Genomic DNA, 20,137 nt, shown 5'->3' on the forward strand with positions numbered 1-20,137 from the left:
TTCAGAGAAAAACTCCCAGAAGCTGAGAAAGGAAGCCCTACAAGCCAGAAACTGACATCAGTTCAAACCCAGGCAAGAGAAAGCCACAGAAGGAGCAGCTAGAAGCTGAAAGCAACAGAGCCTGGAGAAAGCAGAAACCAGGAGACATTCCCACTGACCCCTGCCATGTGACAGGAGTCCAGAATCACCAGCAGCTTTGTTTTGGCAGTGAACTTCACCTGATGTCTTAATTTGGACATTTTTCTTAGCCAAGGAACTGTAAGCTTATAAGTTAATAAATTCCCAATGTAAAAGCCAACCCATTTCTGGTATATTGCCTTGGCAGTTTTTTGCAAACTAAAACAGTATGCGGGGAGTGGTTGTAGCTCAGTGGTGGAGTGCCTGCTTCCCATGTATGAGGTCCTGGGTTCATTTCCCGGTACCTCCTGTAAAAGAAAAAAAGAAACAAAAACAAAAATAGTATGCCTATCCTTTTATATTTATGGATTATTCTCACATTTACAAGACCCTAAATAATATTCACTAAATTCCAGTGGCTGAGCTTTCAGCCTTCCCCCTTCTGACAATTTTGAAGAAAGCCAATTTTATAGAATCAAAAATGGGAATAAGAAAGCAAAGAGTGGTGGTCCAGTATTGAAAAAATAAATAAATAAAAGGGACTGATAAATGAGGTAGAAAAAAATCTTGATTTCATGAATGTAAGACAAGAGGTAGCAAATCCATGAGCCTCTAACCACATGTATGGAACATTTTAAAAATATAAGAGACATTTTAAAATATCACAATCATTGCAGAGGACTCAAGTGAACTTTAATGGTCAGAAGCCAGGAATACTAGATATACTGCAATTCACTGAACAGCCTTGCACAACAAAGAAATAGTTGCAAGATGTAAAGGGAAGGAACACTATTTAATTTGGTTGAAAATTGTACCTAGACTTATTCATTATTCTTAAAATCACACCATTAATGGAAATTCCAATTGATGCACTGGATATGCCAAGACAATATTCCTGTGTCAGTCTGCATGCATAACTGTTGCATACAAACATGACTGAAGATCATTTTAATAATCTTAGAACAAGGTGTCATCAAATTGGCAATTAGCAGGCACAAAACACAATGATCTCACAGGATTTTTATCAATGCTTTTGTTCTTAAAATACTTTATGTCATTGCCATCTGTAGTAGTTTGATATGGTTATAAATTCTAAAAATAGATATTGGATTATGTTTGTAATCTGATCTGTACCTGGGCATGACTGAGTTTTTTAGGGCAGGGGAGGGGACTCACAGATAAAAAGCATGGCAAAGAACAGAGTTGAGGGCTTTTAATGTTGGAGTTTGATGCTGAAGCTGGAGCCCCATGGGGGCAGGGGGGGTGGGGGGGAGGTGGGGAGAGAGAGAGAGAAAGAGAGAGAGAAGTTCCCCTGATAGTCTACAGCTGACCTTGTGGAAAAAACATAGGAGCTGAGCCCATAGGAACCCAGGAAGCCTGAGCCCTCACGGATGTCAGCAGCCATCTTGCTCCAACAAGTGAAAATAGACTTTGGTGAGGGAAGTAACTTATGCTTTATGGCCTGGTATCTGTGAGCTCCTACCCCAAATAAACACTCTTTTATAAAAACCAACCCATTTCTGGTATTTTGCATCAGCACCCCTTTGGCTGACTAATACACCATCCTTTTTTGTTATGGCACAAAAAGCAACTTACGTTGTTAAAATTATATTTTGACTTTATTTATTTTGGTGTTATTGTTAGTTTTCAATCTTACTCTGATATTCTCCTTGAAGTCTACTGCACAACTTTCTATGGCTTCATTAACTACTGTTTCTCTTTCCAAGTCATCCTTTTGTTTTCTCATGTAATGACACTAAAAAATAAATATTTTGTGATACTTTGTAACTACTTCATCTCACATCAATTCATAAGGAATTACTGAGATACATGGTATAAATAAAGCCAGCTCATCTGCAAGAATATCCATTCCAGTAAAGAGCCTGAAATTAAAACTATTTTTTTCTCTATCATATTTAAATAAGTCTAATTATTCCTTTTCCTAGCACTAGTTTTTATTTTGATGACCACCCATACTGCTGTTCTTTCATTTTCTTGTACATCTTATATAGATGTGTTTTGATCTTTTCTCTCTAAATCAAAACTTATTCATGAATAAGTAGAAGCAAATACGTGAATACTACACTGTGTTTTTGAGGGGAATGATGCCCAAATGTTTGAAATACATAGTCTTCTAATAACCAACTTCTCTATTTAATTTCTTTTAATGGTTAACATATTACATCTATTTTATGTGATCTATGTATCTTAAAAAAAAAATTTTAAATTAACAAAACATTTTATTTATTGCTGTCACTGAGTACAGATAATGAGTACAGATAAGTTATAATATTTATGAACTTCATTTCAGAGTAATTACAAAATAGAGAAAGCAGGGCTGAGTCTGTTAAAGTTGGCAGCATGGCTTTAAACAAAGCAAAGATTTCAGTAGACACAGTCTCTCTTTAAAAGACCAAAATAGCCACAGTGAAGCTTCTAAGGAGGAAGGTTTCCACAACAGGCAAGGACGATGTGATAATTTAGGAAGAGACACGGTAAGCATATCAAGAAGCAGGGGAGGATCAATAAGCACAAAGTGACAGAGAAACTAACAAAATTTCCAGGAAACAGTTGCTATCACTGAAGAGAAAAGCCATAGATATTTATTAATAACCATACAAGTATGTCTTGTGTGGTCATTAACAAATGGCCACCTTTGCAAAGTTATATCTGTCAAGGCAGGAAGCATGGTACCTCATTATGAAGTAGCAAATAAAGGACTTACTGAAGACCAAGGATCAGTGAAGAAATTGCCTTCCATCCCCCACTCATTTACCAAAGACCTTCAGAGGCGGCCGAAAAAAATCAGAAAAATTTCAGAAAGGTAACTAAGATAAAACAGTTCAAAGGTGCCTTAAATCTAAGGGAGTCCAGTAAAAAATTCACTAGGTTCATATTTTTAAAAGGTTCATTGAACAACCCATAACACGCTCCCACTGGCAGAAATTAAACTCAAAAGGAACCTTTATGACAAAGCTTTTATATTAAGTTTTGGGATTTCCTAATAAATATTTGTAAAAACCTAATTGTACATTGTATCACTCAGTTTCATTATCAATTTTATATTTTATGGTTGAAATTGGTTTCCTCCTGGTAAAACGTGAAATCTATATGAAATATATGACTTCTAACCACTCTACTTGTAAACAGTACAATGAAATTTTTTAAAAAATTATTTTTAGGCCACTAACTGTTGGTCTAAGTAAGCATAAGGATTAATGGACTGGCTGAACTTAAGGGAACCGGGGATCCTACAAGAAATAATGAAAAAATGTCTTAAGATTGAGAAGGAATTAAAAAAACAAACCACAGAAATAAATGTTAAAGATCTAAATTATAAGAGAAAAAGGAAAAAAATAAATGTATGTACTCAGAAATAGAATACATATGTAAATGACAAAAGACTTTAGATAATGAAAAGAAACAGCTATTAAAAACAAAAAGAAAAATTCCTTAAAAACACTCAATCACAAATAATTCACAAGCATTTTAAGCCAAGCATGCTAAGATATGAGAAATTTAGAGCTAGATCACAAGTGGACAGAACCCCTGTTAAAAAAGAGAAATGATATTTTACAATCAAGTCTGAAATCACTATTAATCAGAAAGATGATTTCATTGTAATCTGTAAAATCAGAATAAAATACAAAACATAAGCAGACATCTCGGAGAGTCAAGATATATGTGCAAGAAGCCAATAATCATCAAGATTCATATTCTAAATATCACTAGGAAATAAAGTCTAAGACTATGCATTTGAAAAGACTGTGCTCTAAGAACAGTCAGTCACTGAAGCTGAAGTATTTTTTTGGAGGTACCAGGGCTCGGGATTGAACCCAGGACCTCATATGTGGGAATCACTCAGCCACACATCAGCTCCCTGATGAATCTTTAACTGATTTGTTGGTGTGCCCTCTGGAATATGCAAAGCTCCTTTCCTTGAAGCATTCACTTTATCTTAAGAATTAGAATACATGTGGATATATTATAGAGAAGAATGCCAAACGTGCATTACTTCCACTGACAAAATAAAATATTTCAAACAAAATTTTCTTGCTCTTCTTGGACAATTTGATAACGTAGCTGTTAGAGATACCTTGGTAGGAAAGTCTTGAGAAATGCAGCTTCAGATACAGTTTAAAGAGGGCAATAAAGTACTTTAGGAGTCAAGTTACATAGAAATGGGCAAACTAAAATGTGTATTTGCTTACTTATTTCCAATAACCCCAATATTTTCCAATCATACTCAATCCCCTAAAAGTCCCAAGTGCCCCCAAAGAAATAATTTAACTTATTTAGGAAATACTAAATACTTACTTAGGAAACCAATTTAATCCCAGGTGCTCTGTTTTGGAATATAATATTCTTTCCACCATGTCATAAAGTGGTCTCCAAGGTAACTCCAGATCATCTCTTGAGAGAAGTTCTTTTTTCCTAATTAAAAAAAAATTAAATATAAGTGAATATATGTGCATATGTGTGTGTATAATGCATGCACCTTACACAGGGAGAACAGTTTTTAAAATGCTGCTAATCAAAATGCTGCCAATAATGCTGTTGCTTATCACAACAGGTTTTGTTTTTCTTCATCCCTAACCACACATTGGCAGAACATGGTAATAGGAACATAAATGTACCAGATTCTTGCTCTTGCTCAAACCTCAAAAAACACTGGGGTAAAAAGGGGCATTTAAATTTGTGCCACCATTTTTACAGATGAATTTCATATTTTCCGACATCATAATTAGTACTATTTATGGAGTATTTAATGTTTTCAGCATTGTGCTTGGTGCTTCAGAATAAGCAAAAAATACATCATTTAACAAAGGAACTCAACTTAAAGGAATTAGAATGAGCACAAATGAAACAATTAGATGACATAGTTCATTGTGTGCTCAAAAGAAGGGTTCAAGGAAGAGATGGAATTTTAATTAAAAGGCTAACCAATATATATGATTAAACTTATAATGTTTTCAGCAATTTTTTTCCAAACTGGCAATTTGGGACTTGGGGTTCTTACTGTATAACACTTAGTTCTCATTCCCTAAAACCTGAAAACAAAAAAAAAATAAACAACAAAAAACATAAGCAGAAATCATAGAAAACTGACTTACTTTAACAGATTGATCAAGAGCCGGGCAAATCCCTGCATCATGCTGATTTCCAGTTTTGGAATTGATACCAGCTCATACAATAACTTGATAAAAAGAACATGATCTTCTTTGCTAAATTTTCTCCCATAAAGTCGTATGTATCTGCAAGAGACAAACAGATTTATCTGCCTTTAAAAACATATATGGGGAAGCAGACTTGGCCCAATGGATAGGGGTACACCTACCACATGGGAGGTCCGCAGTTCAAACCCCGGGCCTCCTTGACCCGTGTGGAGCTGGCCCATGCTCAGTGCTGATGTGCACAAGGAGAGCCATGCCACGCAGGGGGGTCCCCGGCGTAGGGGAGCTCCAAGCGCAAAGAGTGCACCCCGTAAAGAGAGCCACTCAGTGTGAAAGAAAGTGCGGCCTGCCCAAGAATGGCACTGCACACATGGAGAGCTGACACAACAAGATGATCCAACAAAAAGAAACACAGATTCCCGGTGCCACTGATAAGGATAGAAGCAGTCACAGAAGAACATGCAGCAAATGGACACAGAGAGCAGACAACTGGGGGATGGGGGAGAGAAATAAATAAAAAATAAATCTTTAAAAAAATAAAAAATAAAAACATACATGCTCTTTTTTCATATGTTACCCAAGATGTTCTTTGAAAATGGTTCACTATTCCCTTGACCCAGAAAACCTCACAAAATCATGTAAATCAAGAATTCAAATTTTTGTGTTCACTTTAAGAACACCTGGGAAAATGACCAGGCCATCAAGGTTATGCATATTTGAAAAGCCACCAAGTATCTGAGAGATGTCACGTTAAAGAAGCACTGTGTGCCATTCCGACACTACAATGGTGGTGTTGGGAGGTGTGCCCAGGAAAAACGGTGGGGCTGGACACAGGGCTGGTGGCCCAAAAAAGAGTGCTGAATTTCTGTTGCATGTGCTTAAAAATGAGAAAGTAATGCTCAACTATGGTTTAGATGTAGATTCTCTGGTCATTGAGCATATCCAGGTGAACAAAGCTCCCAAGATGTGCTGTTGTACTTAGAGTGCTCATGGTTGGAATAACCCATACATGAGCTCCCCCTGCCATACTAAGATGATGCTTACTGAAACAGAACAAATTGTTCCTAAACCAGAAGAGGAGGTAGCACAGAAGAAAAAGATATCCCATAAGAAACAAAACCTTATGGCTCGGGAATAACTTCAGCATACAATAAATGCAAATAAAAATTAAATATATATATACACACATATGTGCTGGCCCAGCTGAGGGGCCAGGCTGGGGATGTAAGGCATAGCTGGCAGATTTGGATGGGAGGGCTTGGGAGCCACAAGCCCCACCTGAGAGGTCCTGGTGTGGAGCAGCCACCGCCTAGGCTGTGAGGTCTGAGCACCAGACTGCAGCAATAGTCAACTGCCAGTAAGAAGGGAAGGTCAAATCACATTTGTGGCCAAAGACCGTGAAACTCCAAGCAATACAGAGCAGCTAGTGGCTGACAATCCCAGCTATCTGTACAGACTGATAACTGCCAAACAGAGACACTAACTGGAACTGTCCATGCCTTGGGGGAATGGCCAGTGGCCCCTGTAAGGAACAGTTCAGTTCAGCCTTTTCCTGCATAGCAGGAAGGATGTCAAGAAGTCAGGCTATTTAGACCAGTTTGGGGCCATGCAGGAAAGTATGCAGAAATCCTGGGGCCTCTATTCCCAGGAGGATGAAGAGAAAAAGGAAGAGAAGAAAGCAGCAGGAGGACTGGAGAAAACAGCCACCCAAACCCAAAAAGAAGAGTCAAGCTAATGAAGGCCATGAGAAACTGGTCCTCCCATTTCAAACTGATATGGACCTTAAACAAAATGCTTTTCAGTTGCTCAGCCAAGAAAGTATCTTTCCTTCTGTTGTTCCTGTACATTGTAATTTACAAAATAACTCATTTTGATGATCGAGCTCTTGGCCCCTTGACAAATACACTGAAAAAGATGGAGGTTTTATGCATGTGTGTCAAACATAAACCTGTTGGCAAATGTAGTTGCTACTTTCGAATTCTCTTTTCTCAGATTGCCCTCAATTTTGCCACTTTGAAACAGTCTCAGCAACCAAATACACACACAGGCTGACAGTTTCAAATTCCTTTCATGTTAAGGGTTTTATAGTCATTCTCATCATTTTATATCCATTCTCATCATTTTGCAGCAAAGAATTATTCTTTATGTACTTTAATCAAGGGAAAACAAAATGAGTTCTTAACTTATACTTTAATAACAAAAGGTTTAAAATGATCGTTGAATTTTCATCATCATTTAATGTCCAATTAAAATACTGCTATCTTATTGTATGCTCAGCTGGCCTTTCATCATAAATAACCTCAGAAAAGCTCCTCTGCTTCCTTCCTTCACTAAGCAAAAACTCATTCAAGATAATCACCTACTTATAACTTCCTGAAACTACTCAAAACAGTATATCATAACATAATTAAAAGTAAAGAGAACAAAAGAGTACAGATATGGAAGTTTACTCAATTAGTCATAAGGACCTTTTAAAAATGTAAAAGACTTACTTAGAATCCTGAAAGAATACCAGTTATATATCTTACACCATTTGTTTCCAAGAGTTAACTTAGAATTAAGTTACTTCCAGAAATATCATTTTATTTCAAAATTACACATTTTCAAATTTTCTTTTACATGAGAAAAAAATGTATTAAAAAGTATCAGATATAATCAAATGTAAGGAAAAAGTGTCCCAAAAAGTAAAAATGGCTAATCAAAGCATATTTAAGGATAGAGATACACAAAACCCAAAATTTATTTAGAATAAAATTATCAGATACTTAAAATCAAAAACCCCCTCGAGAAGGGTCATTTTACAAACAAGTTAGTAAGTTAACAGAGAAGATAGCATTAATATCCTTTGTATGATATGTAGCACATTTCTCCTTCCCACCAGCTAAGACAAAATTAAACATATGCTTAACCTCTAAAGTTAGGGCACCTACATACTTCCATCTTCCAAAATCTCGGCCCACTAAAAGCATTCTTTTATTTTCTCAAGTACTTCTGAATTTATTTGGCTTTCTTCCACCCTTTCAAAAGGTATTTTGGACAGTAAGAAAGATAGATATAGATATAGATGCTCAATCTACCATCGAACTGGCCCATGTAAGAATTAAACCCATGATTTTGCTCTAGGAATATCAGGCTGATAGTATGAGGAACAGAACAATGACACAAGAAATCTTGTTTTGACTGCCAGTCATTACTGTAAAAGTTTCTTACTTCTCTGGGCTGATAAAGAAAATGGATTAATGAAGACAATCTGTATATTCCCTAAGCCCAGGCTGCCAGAAATACTTCAAAACCACTGAATAAATATGGCACAGACTCCTGAAAACTATTTCAATTTTACTCCAACCTTAAGAGTTAGAATCACTTAAATTACATTTTAAAATGAAAACAAAACTTGTCAGTTTTTTAAAAGATAAAAAAAAAAAGAGCTCAAATAATATTCTCTTTTTTTTCAGGTGGCTGCTGTTCAGGCCTTGCCAGAACTCCAGGTGTCCCAGGGGTTATGCATGCATTCTCAGTGGTTAGGAATACTTTTGTGGAAAAACAGGAGAAACATTGCTCTAAAGCCACTGAAAAAACTTAGCTACAGCCCATTACTTTTACTACAATAGATTGACAACTGTGCGTTTAACATTATATGTTACAAAAAATAGATGGGCTATAAAATTTGCCAAATCCAAATTTTAATACTTTAAAAGGAAGTTTATGGGAAGCAGACTTGGCCCAATGGATAGGGCGTCCACCTACCACATGGGAGGTCCATGATTCAAACCCCAGGCCTCCTTGACCCATGTGGAGCTGGCCCACGCGCAGTGCTGATGCGCACAAGGAGTGCCGTGCCACACAGGAGTGTCCCCTGCATAGGGGAGCCCCACGCGCAAGGAATGCGCCCCACAGGAGAGCCACCCAGCGCGAAAGAAAGTGCAGCCTTCCCAGGAATGGCGCTGCACACACGGAGACCTGACACAACAAGATGACACAGCAAGATGATGCAACAAAAAGAAACAGATTCCCGGTGCCATGGATAAGGATAGAAGCAGTCACAGAAGAACACACAGGGAGTGGACACAGGAAGCAGACAACTGGGGGGGGCGGGGAGAGAAATAAATTTTTTAAAAAATGAAGTTTATTAATTCAGTGCCATCTACTCTACAGGGTCAGTAAATTTCCTAATTTCCTTACTAGATAAATAGAACTACTATAATAATACTATTCCTCATTTATTACGGAAAGCAGTGATTGACATATTCTTTTTTAAGTAATTTGAAAGAAAAGAACAAGTGGGTTTTCCAGAAGGGCCAGAACAAATTGCTGACAAAACTAGAGATTTTAGGGGATTCCTCAGAAACTGTTTCCCCTTGCTTCTTGTAAGCAGCAAGTGGTTCTTGTCTCAGCATTTCACAAAATGCAGGCTAAGATTTCTTACCAAAAAACACAAAAAGCACTAACTACAAAAGAAAAAAAATAAGTTGGCCTTTATTAAAAGTAATAACTTTTATTCACAGACACAATTAAAAGGGAAAACTCCAGTCAGATATTGGAATGGATTTATCTGATAAAGAACTTATATCCACAAAGAAGTCCTATTAATCAATAAGGAAAAGACACAAACTACCCAATAAAAAATGAGCAAAAGACTCAGACAAGAACTCCTCAAAACACAACATCCAGATTGCCAGCGAGCATATGAAAAGGTACTCAACATCATTACCCATTAGTATAAGCAGATTAAAACTAAAGAAAGTTACTTCACATCCATCAAATTTTAATGCTAAAATTAAAAGGCTAACAATATCTAACATTGGTGAGAACACTGAGCAACAGGTTCTCTCAAAAGTTGCTGGTGGGAATATAAAGTGGTTACAACCAATTTGGAAAAACTGCTTGACATTATTCAGTAAAACTAAACAAAGGTTTACAGTAAGACCCAGATTTTCACTACTTGGGATATAAATATGTATATGTGTGTGCATGTCAACCAAAGGAATGTACAAAATCATGGGTAGACTTCACAAACATCAAGCTGAACAAAAGAAGCTCAACACAAAAGGATGAATATTGTGTGATTCCCTTTTAAAGAATGGGCAATTCTCATCAATGGTGTCTAAAGTCAGAACAGTAGTTATCTCTGAGGGCAAAGTATTGATTGAGAAATTGAGAAGAGGGAACTTTATAGGGTACTGGAAATGTTCTACATCTTAATCTACGTGGTGGTTCCACAAGTGTGTATATACATAAAAATGTGTCAAACTGAAATTACTACACTCAACACACTTTACTGTGTGATAGTTACATGTCAATTTTTAAAAAAAGATATAGATAGAATCCAACTGAAGACATTAATGGAGTATAGATTTATCTTTTTGGGGGAGGGGGATAGGTAGGGATGTGATCCAAGGATCACATACATCAAGAATTATATAGGTGGAAGCAACTATGGCTTAAGCAACTGAGCAACCACCTACCACATGGGAGGTCCTGAGTTTGGTTTCCAGTTCCTCCTAAAGATGACGAGAAAGAAAGCAAGCTGATGCAACAAGACACAAGGAGGAAAACATAATGAGACACAACAAAGCAGGGAGCAGAGGTGGCTCAAGCAATTAGGTGCCTCCCTCCCACATGGGAGGCCCCAGTCCTCCTAAAAAAGATGACCAGCACACAACAAACAGATATAGCAAATGTAAAACAACAAGAGGGTGGGAAGAAATAAATTTAAAAAATAAACCTTTAAAAAAAAAAAAAGAATTACATAGGGTAACAGTGAACCCAGAGGTGGATAAGGATTGTGATTAATAGAAATACAAGACTGTTCTTCTATGAACTAGAACAAATGTACATCACTATTAGAAGGTGGTAAGCCATGGCCCACTGGGTGAACTGGGGGAGAGTGTAAACTATAATGTGGACCATTGACCATGTGGTGCAGCAGTGCTCAGAGATGTATTCACAAAGTGCAATGAATATCCCATGATGATGGAGGAGGTTGTTGTTATGGGAGGAGTGGGGTGAGGGGAGTGGGGGGGGGAGCGGTATATGGGGACCTCATGTATTTTTTTTAATGTTAAAAAAAAAAAGAAAAAGAAATTTTTTTAAAAAGGTGGTAAGAATATAATGATGCATGGGAAAACACAACATAACTTATGGACTATAGTTAACAGCAATATTGTTAATATTCTTGCATCAGTGTCAAAGAAGGTACTACATCAATGCTACGGGTCTATTAATAATAGGGGCGTATGGGATTTTTTTCTTTCGGGCTAAGGAAGAAATTCAAAGGGTTGCTGGGGTGATGACCACACAACTATGTGATGAAAGTGAGGACCACTGAGTATATACTTTATAAAAGAATGTACAAGGAATGGCACTATATAACATGGTAAACCAGTAAACACAGTGGAAGATGGACTGTGGTTAACAGTACAAATACAAGTGTTCTTTTATGAACTATAACAAATGTACAATACTGATACATAGTGTTAATAATAGGGGGTGTATGGAAAAAAATATACCAAGTGTATGCTATGGACTGTAGTTAGTGGCAACATGTTACAAAACAATGTAAGGTGTTGGTGAAGGGGTGATGTATGGGAATTCTGCACATTATGCATGACTGTTTTGTAAGCTCAGGACTTCTCTGATTAAAAAAAAAAAAAGAATTATGTAGGGTAACATTTTAAAAAATGCAAATTCCTGGACTCCATCCTAGACCTACATTGAAGGTGGAAAAAGAACCTTCTTAAAATTACTCCAGCCCATTTTCTGTACAATGAAGTTCAAAAACCCTTTTAGGGGAGTGGATGTAGCTCAAGCAGTTGAGCACCCACCTCCCACATGGGAGGTCCTGGGTTTGATACAGTGCCTTCTAAAAACAAAACAAGCAAACAAAAGAAAAATCCAACTCAGGAGAGCCAATGTGGCTCAGTGATTGAGCTCCAGTTTCCCAAATACAAGGCCCCAAGTTCAATTCCCAGTCCTGGTACCTCAAAACAAACAAAACCCAAAAAACCCTAACAATGCTAGTTCTCTTCTTTTCCTAGTTGTTTCTCTTTTGAGATATGGATTAAAGGGAATCATTTCTTGATATGTTTTACTGAGTGTTAACTATGAGCCAGACATGCAACAAGCAATGAAACAAAACTAAGTAACAGCCCTGAAGCATAGACCCTAGAGAAGGAGATAGGTAACTAATTAAGTCAATATGATACTATGTAGGTACTGATTTTACCAGGTGTATGGTTAATGCAATTGGTCTTATCTCTGTTCCCCCCACAGTGAATGGATTTCTCCTAGCTCTTCCTTACCTGTGCAAATCCTACCTGAAAGCTTCAACTGCAGTTCTCCTTCCCCTGAGTGAACTTCCCAGGCTTCACAGCCACAGGAGCTTTCCTTCCTCTGGTAAAGTGTTTACAAGCAAGAGCTCTAAGGTATTTAGGCAAGTCTGCTGCTATGCAACCTCATTAAGCCTCATTCCTTCAACTGCTAAAATTGGGATAATAAATGTACCTAACATTTTGTAGGGCTGTTTGTGAGGATTAAATGAAATAATGAACTTAGCATAGTGCCAGCACAGCCTAAGCTCTTAACATATGATAGGTAGTTTCTATGCCATTCATTTAACAATCTGTTAATGCTCTCTTGTAAGATCCCACAGATTACTGATATTTTTTAAATGTTGTAATTTTTCATTTTCATCCTTTGTATCTCTATATCTCAATAAATAGATGTTGATATGTGATCTGAAATACAGGCATAAACCTGTATTACATCAGTAGCTTTCATATTTCTAATTCATTCTGGGCTTTGTAAAATGGTAACTTCTCTCCCGCCACACACAGAATTAGGGTATGCTATCTGTTGACAGAAACTTGACATTTATTGGAATCTCTAGAAGTAATCTACCTTCCCCAGAACACAAACTATCCTGACTAAACTCTTCAGGAATTTGCCCTAAATTCCCAACTTCATTTAAAATCCATTTGAATAGAAAAATAAGGAAATGAATATCTGCCTGAAAATATACACTCATATGCAAAATAACATTATATTTCTTGCTCTAAAAACTTTCACATGTTCATCCTTAGCTTAAAAAAGAAAATCGTTAGAAAATAAAATGAAAAACCCACATATAACAGCCTAAAGATTACTAACACATTCCATTTATACTAATGTAAGATTATACAGCATATTTAATAATTCTTAAGCAATCTTTAGTGTTTCCAACTACAATACTATTCTTATACCCAACCCATTTCACAGCTGCAATAGTGTTCAATTTCTCTTGGAAAGGGAAAAAGCCTTTATTATAACTCTAAACTCTAAAATTTAAACTCTAGATATTGTGAAGCAATGTATTTTTTACTAATTTGGTTCTGATGGTCAAATTAGCATAAAAAGATGATTCCGCCACCAGAATTTTATGGTTCATCTAACAAAATATTAACTCTAAACTTTGTAATACTAAATATTTAACCATAACAGTATTACAGACTTATTTTTAAATGAAAGTCTCAAACTCCCTGATGCAAACAACATAATATGCTTTGTTCTCTACTTTGTTAATCCCCACCCTCCACATATGCTCTTTTAGGTTATGAAACACTCCACTCTCCCTTCTTTAACCAAAATCCTCCTTCCCTCTGCTTTAGCTAAATATATACTTTCTTTTGAACCCAGTATTAAAATGGATCTCATACCAGATTCATTTTCTCCATTTTGATGGTAAAAATTAAAATTCCTTAGATTTGCATGTTTTACTTTATAAAGAACATAAAAGTTAATTCTAATATGGAGTACCTACGAACATTCACACTGCTGTACTAAATGCTACAGGTAGAGGGGAGAAGAGGTACATAACGGAAGACTGATCTCACGAAAGCTCATAGTAGAGGAAGAAAGATATGTATACAAAGAATATAAAAGCATGAACAAGAGATCAAAAGATACTGCACTAAAAGGGAAGAAATCTAAGTGTAGGTTGAATATGGAAGTAGCCAACCTCAAGATTCCAAATGGGAATATTTTATGGTATGTGCTGCTTTTAAACATTCCAGCGTGGATCTCAATGAATGTAGGGTTTTATTGTTGTCTGGTTAATTGTGCTTTTATTACCATGCTTTCAGTTTTCTGTTCACACAGAATGAATGACACTTCAATTTTCTACAAAGGTTAGATTTGGATTTTGTAAATAAAAAATAACGGGGATGGGGAGTCAGGCTCGCTTAATATAAAAAAGTTAACTCCTAGGTTCCACAATTAGAAAAAATGGCTTAGAAGTTGTGTGTATATGGTTTGTTTGTTTAACTAATAAGCTTCCCTGAAATAAACAAGTAAAAAAATCATAAAATTAAGTTTGTTTCTCTTTCACTTCAACTGAAAACATGTATTTGAAAGCCAGTTGTATTTTACAACACTTTAACAAGAACACTCAGGAAAACTTTTAAAATGATACATTCAGATCTTAGAAGAGCTGGAAGTTTTTTGTTGTTTTTTAGCTGCCTTTATCAGTGCCTCAGTGTGAAGCACTAAAACACACTGGTCAGAATAACTTTTTTTTTTAAGTAATTCAATTAGAATTTATATTTTCTTTCTCCAAATTTTTTTGATGTAGCTACCACCTTGCTGGTCTGTTCTAAATGAACAAAAATGTACCCTAAGAGTAGGAACACACTAAAAAACCCAGAGGACAGAAATCTTTCTCTGATATATATCAAGTGCCAAAAAACAATCACAACTATGTGATTATACCAAATACCACTGACCATATACTTTGGGTGGAATTGTGTTGTATTAATATGTATGAATAAAATTTGTTTAAAAAAACAAACAAACAAAACCATGCCCAGCCCATACAAAGTACACAAAAAAATAATGCAAATGAAATGTCGGGGGGGGGGGGGGGGGGGGGGGAAAGAAGTGTAGTCACAAATTTTACAAAAGAATTTGATGTTATTGGTGTTGATCATGTTATTGCATTGTTACTGGGTTATTGTTAGACGTTTTTAGGTTTGATGTTATTGGTACAATGGGTGTTTCCCCCACTACCAGTCCTTTTGCTTTAGATACATACTGGAAACATGTATAAATGAAGCAATATGCTTCCAAATAATGGTAGGGGAAAGGAAGAGTGAGATGACAGAAGAAACAAAATTGGCCATGAGTTGGTAACTGTTGAAGAAGAGTATATGGGGATTTATTATATTGTTCCGTCTTGTTTTATTATGTTTCATATTTTCCATAGTCAAAAAATGTTTAAAGCAAAATAAATAAACAAACGGTATTAGAAAACTGTTCAAATAAGAATCACACAAACACCCAATGACAAGATTCTGGCAAAAATTGCCAGTTAACTAGTGATGCATAAACTGACAAGGTATTTTAAAAGAATGATTAAGAAGAGTCCTTGGAAATTGGTAATATTTTGAAATATTTTTGAAAAAAGTAAGTATGACTGCTATGAAAAAGCAAATAAGAAAGATATCTTATTGCATTATCATACAAGGCTGTCAGATCATTTAATTCATTTCTTTGTTTTTTCTGTGGAAAACTAACTTTCCCACTACAAAGAAATTTTGGTTCCCATTTAAAATGTGGACATTTAATAATAGACAAACTTCTTCTACCACTTTAACTGGCTCTCACAAGATGAATATGATAATGACTTGTCAAAAGATTTCAAGATTCTTTTACAAATAAAAAGCACTTGTATTTATTGTGTACTTCAATTTCATTGCTCAAACATTAGATACCCTGTAAAGTACATCACGTTTCAGAACAAACAAATTCAGCAGTTAGCATTTTCTACTTTCTTCCCCAACACCAAGATGATATCAATTTGGGAACTCCTGTGGTTACTTAATACTTTCCAGAAGAGGAGGTCATTGTATTCAAAGCTCATACCTTGACTAAACTTCAGTGTCCAGTGGTTATATAATCAAATTAAAAATATTATATGGTTTAAACTGGGATGATTCAATTCTTATCCAGGAAGGCTACATAATATTCTTAATAATAATTAAACAACTACAATTTTATTCTAAAGGGAACCACAATTTAATTAGAAACAAAATGATTTCTTAGTATAATACAGTCATTTCATTATAGAACAGCACAAAATATAACATTTTACTGTAACAAACAGGGATCTTAGTTTGCTTCATATCACACCAAACTCAATTATAAATTATACTGAAACCAAAATTCTGTTTAAAAGAAAAAGAACAAAAGATAAAAATGATCATGAATGGGATAAGCTTGTAGGAAACAGAAGCCAATTCACTTTTTCTTCTTCCCCTTCCAAACCAGTTTAAAGGAACACAAGAGCTAGAAAGACCTTTAAGCATCCTGCCCAATGATTATTTTCAAACAGTAAACTTTGGAACCCTGAGCAGGCTTCAGGGTCTATTATCAGTAAAATGCTAAAAAGGCAAAAATCAGTGCACATTTAATCTGCCTAAGGAGCTCAATTTTATATTTAAGATTTAATTTTTATAAAGCAGTCTATTGTTAAATTTAAGTTTGAAATCCCACTGGAGAGGTTAGGTAAGATAAAGTTGATAATGTTTTTGGCAGAGAATATAGATGTACTGAAGTCTTCTGACTAAATGTGACAGACTCTCTCATTAAAAGTCCAGAGGACTAGAGGAAAAGTTTCAGAATTATCTTCTCCAACTCTCTTCACTCTCTAAAATGGACCATATAAATTATCATCTCATACCCTTCCCACAGATACCTTTCACAGCACCCACAAGCTGTCCTTATTGCAGTTTTCTAAAGACCACTTATTTACGCCTTCCTTTTTTGTTTCCTCAACTTCTCTAATTTGTTTCCTCCCTTCTTAAAAACTGGCCCTGTGATGTATTACATCACACAATCTCTCTTGAACAAGCACTTCTAATCCTTTAAACTGTCTGTACAAGAGACCTTGTATTACATTACAGGGCCCATTTTTAAAATACACAGAAACAATCTTTCTTCACAGAAATCCGAAACAGACCTGCAAGTCTTCTACAAAAAAAATTTTAAAAAGCATTGAAATGATTGAAACAGAATTAAGTAACTAGTGAAATGAAGTAAAATGCCCCCAAAAAGAAGGGGCCAAATATAGAGTTAAGTATTAGGAGTCTATATACCCTGGTCTTCCTTAAAAATGTACTTAATCTGTGCCAGTATTTCCAATCCTTCACAAACTGCTCACACAGTCCGGTAGAAAGAGAGACCCTGGCTTATTTGAGGCTTTGCAGAATACAAAAATAAAATCATAGAATACTAGAGCAGGAATGGTTCTTGGGAATTATTTAGTTCAACTCTTCCTTTTCACTCACAAGAGTACTGAAGCACATGATGAAATAACTTCCCCCAATAGCACTGGTGGCTAAAACTAGACTTTATATACATTATCTTTTGATTCTTCTACAAAGAACTAAATATAAATATGATCACTATGTCAAGTAACTGACAGCTAATATCACACATTCCCATGTTATTTAGATGTAAACTTATGCAGCACAAAGGCTTAAAAAAAAAAGCACAACTATAAACAGGTCATTTTAACATGACTTAGGAGAAGACACACCCGGGATGATAACATGCCCCACTAAGTTCAAAATGTCACAAAATACAATCCCAAGAATCTGTCTGCAGTATTTAACCACTGTTCCAAAATAAAATCCTACCTGACAGCATTCTTGCCCGTTATTTAGACTCAAGTGGTCAAGGGCTCATAGATATTAAGCCCATCTAGCTGCAATGCTGCCCTAAACTCCCCAAGGGTTGTCTCCATTGTATTTAGCCCTAGTTGCTAATTTACTAAACCTGATAATATTTCAGAAAACAATGCTCAACTATGCCTTTGTAGATTCTAGATTCCTAAATCCCAACCAGATAGGTACAAACACACTGGTTTATTTACATATTGTACATCTAAAAGGGGCTTGTTATGTCCACACAAAACAAACAAACAAACAAAAAACAACAATAGTATTTTCTGGCAAATCTAACACAATGGGAGTTACTGGAATGAACAATATAACTTGCTTTTTACTATGCCAGAGGAATACAAACACTTAGTAGACTCACTTAAACTTTAATCATTTATAAAAGATTTTTCCAGTTTTGAGCAAAAGTGGTTGGTTCTTTTCCCTATTGCTTTCCTTTTTCTTCCTACGTCTCCTATGGATCCCAACACCACAAACTTCTTTACACTGTGGTCAAGAAGAGGGATGTTAACCTTGACATTTTATGGCTACTCTTTAAAGAGGGCAAATTTAAGTGTTTTAGTTTTGCTTCTTTTAAATTAAAAAAGTAATTATTCCCACCTCCCTAAGAGGGTGAAATTTGTCACAGGACCTAATAAATGGCAGATAAAAATCATCCCTTAGTGAAATCTAGAGAAGACTACTGTATTACAAAACCCTGAGTCATCATCCAGTTCACTCAGCAGATTTGGGTAAACACTGTCTAAGTGACTTGTGTCTTGTGTATTCAACTATCCATAACCTTACCCATGAGCTTACGTTATTATATTTCATGTACAGTTAATCAAATATGCTACAGCATTTTTTAAAAGTTCTTCTGACACAGTGAAGAATCTCCCCTAGCAAATAGTCTCTAATCTTCCTTCCCCCAACACACACAGTATTTTTACTAGTTTGTTTTCTAATTTCAGTGACACTACTGTTTACAGTAAGCACACGAACAGAACTCCAGGAAATGATGTAGAGATAATGTGTTCATTTGAGCGACTCAAAAATTAGCACAAACCTGACACTAACAACGCCTTGGACAATTTGACACCTCTCTTCCCTATTTGCCTTAATATTGTAAAGGTCTTTCCAAAGGAAATGTCACAACGCGGACAACATACACTTACCCCAGGTTCTAGAACAACATTAACGTCTAGTGTATGGCAAGTGCACTGTTCAGGGATCCGCTGAGGGCTGCTATGAAATCAATCGTTTCAATCAAATTCACAAAGTCTGAACATTCACTACCCCCCCAAAAAAAAAAACAAAAAAAAACAAAAAACACAGAATCCAAAAGTTTTTCTACGGCCTCCTTCCCATTCATAAGCTGAGGGCAAAAAGTTACTAGACGCGAATTGAGAGATCTGAAGAGGCGGGGACCCGTAAGGGAAGAAAGAACCCAGGGAAGTCAAGAGTTCCTCCCCCAAAAAACGAATCCTCTCTCACGAGCAAAGATCCAAGGAGGACCCTCGAAGACGGCTCATCTCTTCCCCTGGGGGCACGGTGTCCTCCAGCTCTCTCGGGCCCCGCAGGTCAGAAGACAACAACCGAACCCTTGGGGAGAAGCAGCTAGGGAGACAGTGGAAGGCTGGTGAGGACAGGAAAGGTCCCGTAGGAAAATGGCAGGCAGGTGGTCTGTGTTTCTCAGGGTTGGGTCACGACTCTGGGGCCACTGCACGGGACCACCGGCTAAAGACGGGGCAGTGGTGGAGGTCCAGCCTACCGGACGGGAGTGGACAAAGCCGCCCCCGTAAGCATTTCCCACCGAGCCTTCGCCTCCGGCCCCCAGTCCCGCACACTTACGTGGAGAGTTTCCTGGTCCAGAAGAGGCCTCCGGGCCACAGCTCTTGGAGCTGCACGGCCCGGCCCAGGTTGCTTTTGATCTGGGCCAGCTGCAAGTCGGACTCGGCATCCAGCCGCTCCGCGTAGGGCAGCAGCTTGTTGTAGACGATCTCCTTCTGCGGGACGAAGCCCCGCGGGCCGGGCCAGGGGCACCCGCCCGGCTCCGGGGGGTCCCCGCCGCCCGCCCGCTCCGCCGGTTCCATGAGCCCACGGACACCCCACCAGCCCCTCCCACCCTAGCCCTCCCCGACCCCCACCCCTGTC

General features: G+C 37.0%; 1 protein-coding gene across 3 annotated transcripts in view; it reads right to left on the reverse strand.

The window, feature by feature from the left end:
- Positions 1-20,091, reverse strand: part of PSME4 (proteasome activator subunit 4) — a 106,252-nt gene extending 86,161 nt beyond the window's left edge. Inside the window, exons 1-3 of one of the 3 annotated variants that reach the window (XM_058278569.2) lie at positions 19,835-20,091; positions 5,232-5,372; positions 4,435-4,551 (exon numbers count right to left, since the gene is read on the reverse strand). In XM_058278569.2, the coding sequence (XP_058134552.1) occupies positions 4,435-4,551; positions 5,232-5,372; positions 19,835-20,076 (500 nt within the window). In that variant the 5' untranslated portion in view covers positions 20,077-20,091. Of the gene's footprint in view, positions 1-4,434; positions 4,552-5,231; positions 5,373-12,592; positions 12,722-19,834 lie in introns of those variants that run through there. The other 2 variants (XM_071208839.1, XM_071208838.1) reach the window with 2 other exon arrangements.
- Positions 20,092-20,137: the final 46 nt, after the last annotated feature.

Source organism: Dasypus novemcinctus, chromosome 17, assembly GCF_030445035.2.
Source record: "Dasypus novemcinctus isolate mDasNov1 chromosome 17, mDasNov1.1.hap2, whole genome shotgun sequence".
NCBI lineage: Eukaryota > Metazoa > Chordata > Mammalia > Cingulata > Dasypodidae > Dasypus > Dasypus novemcinctus.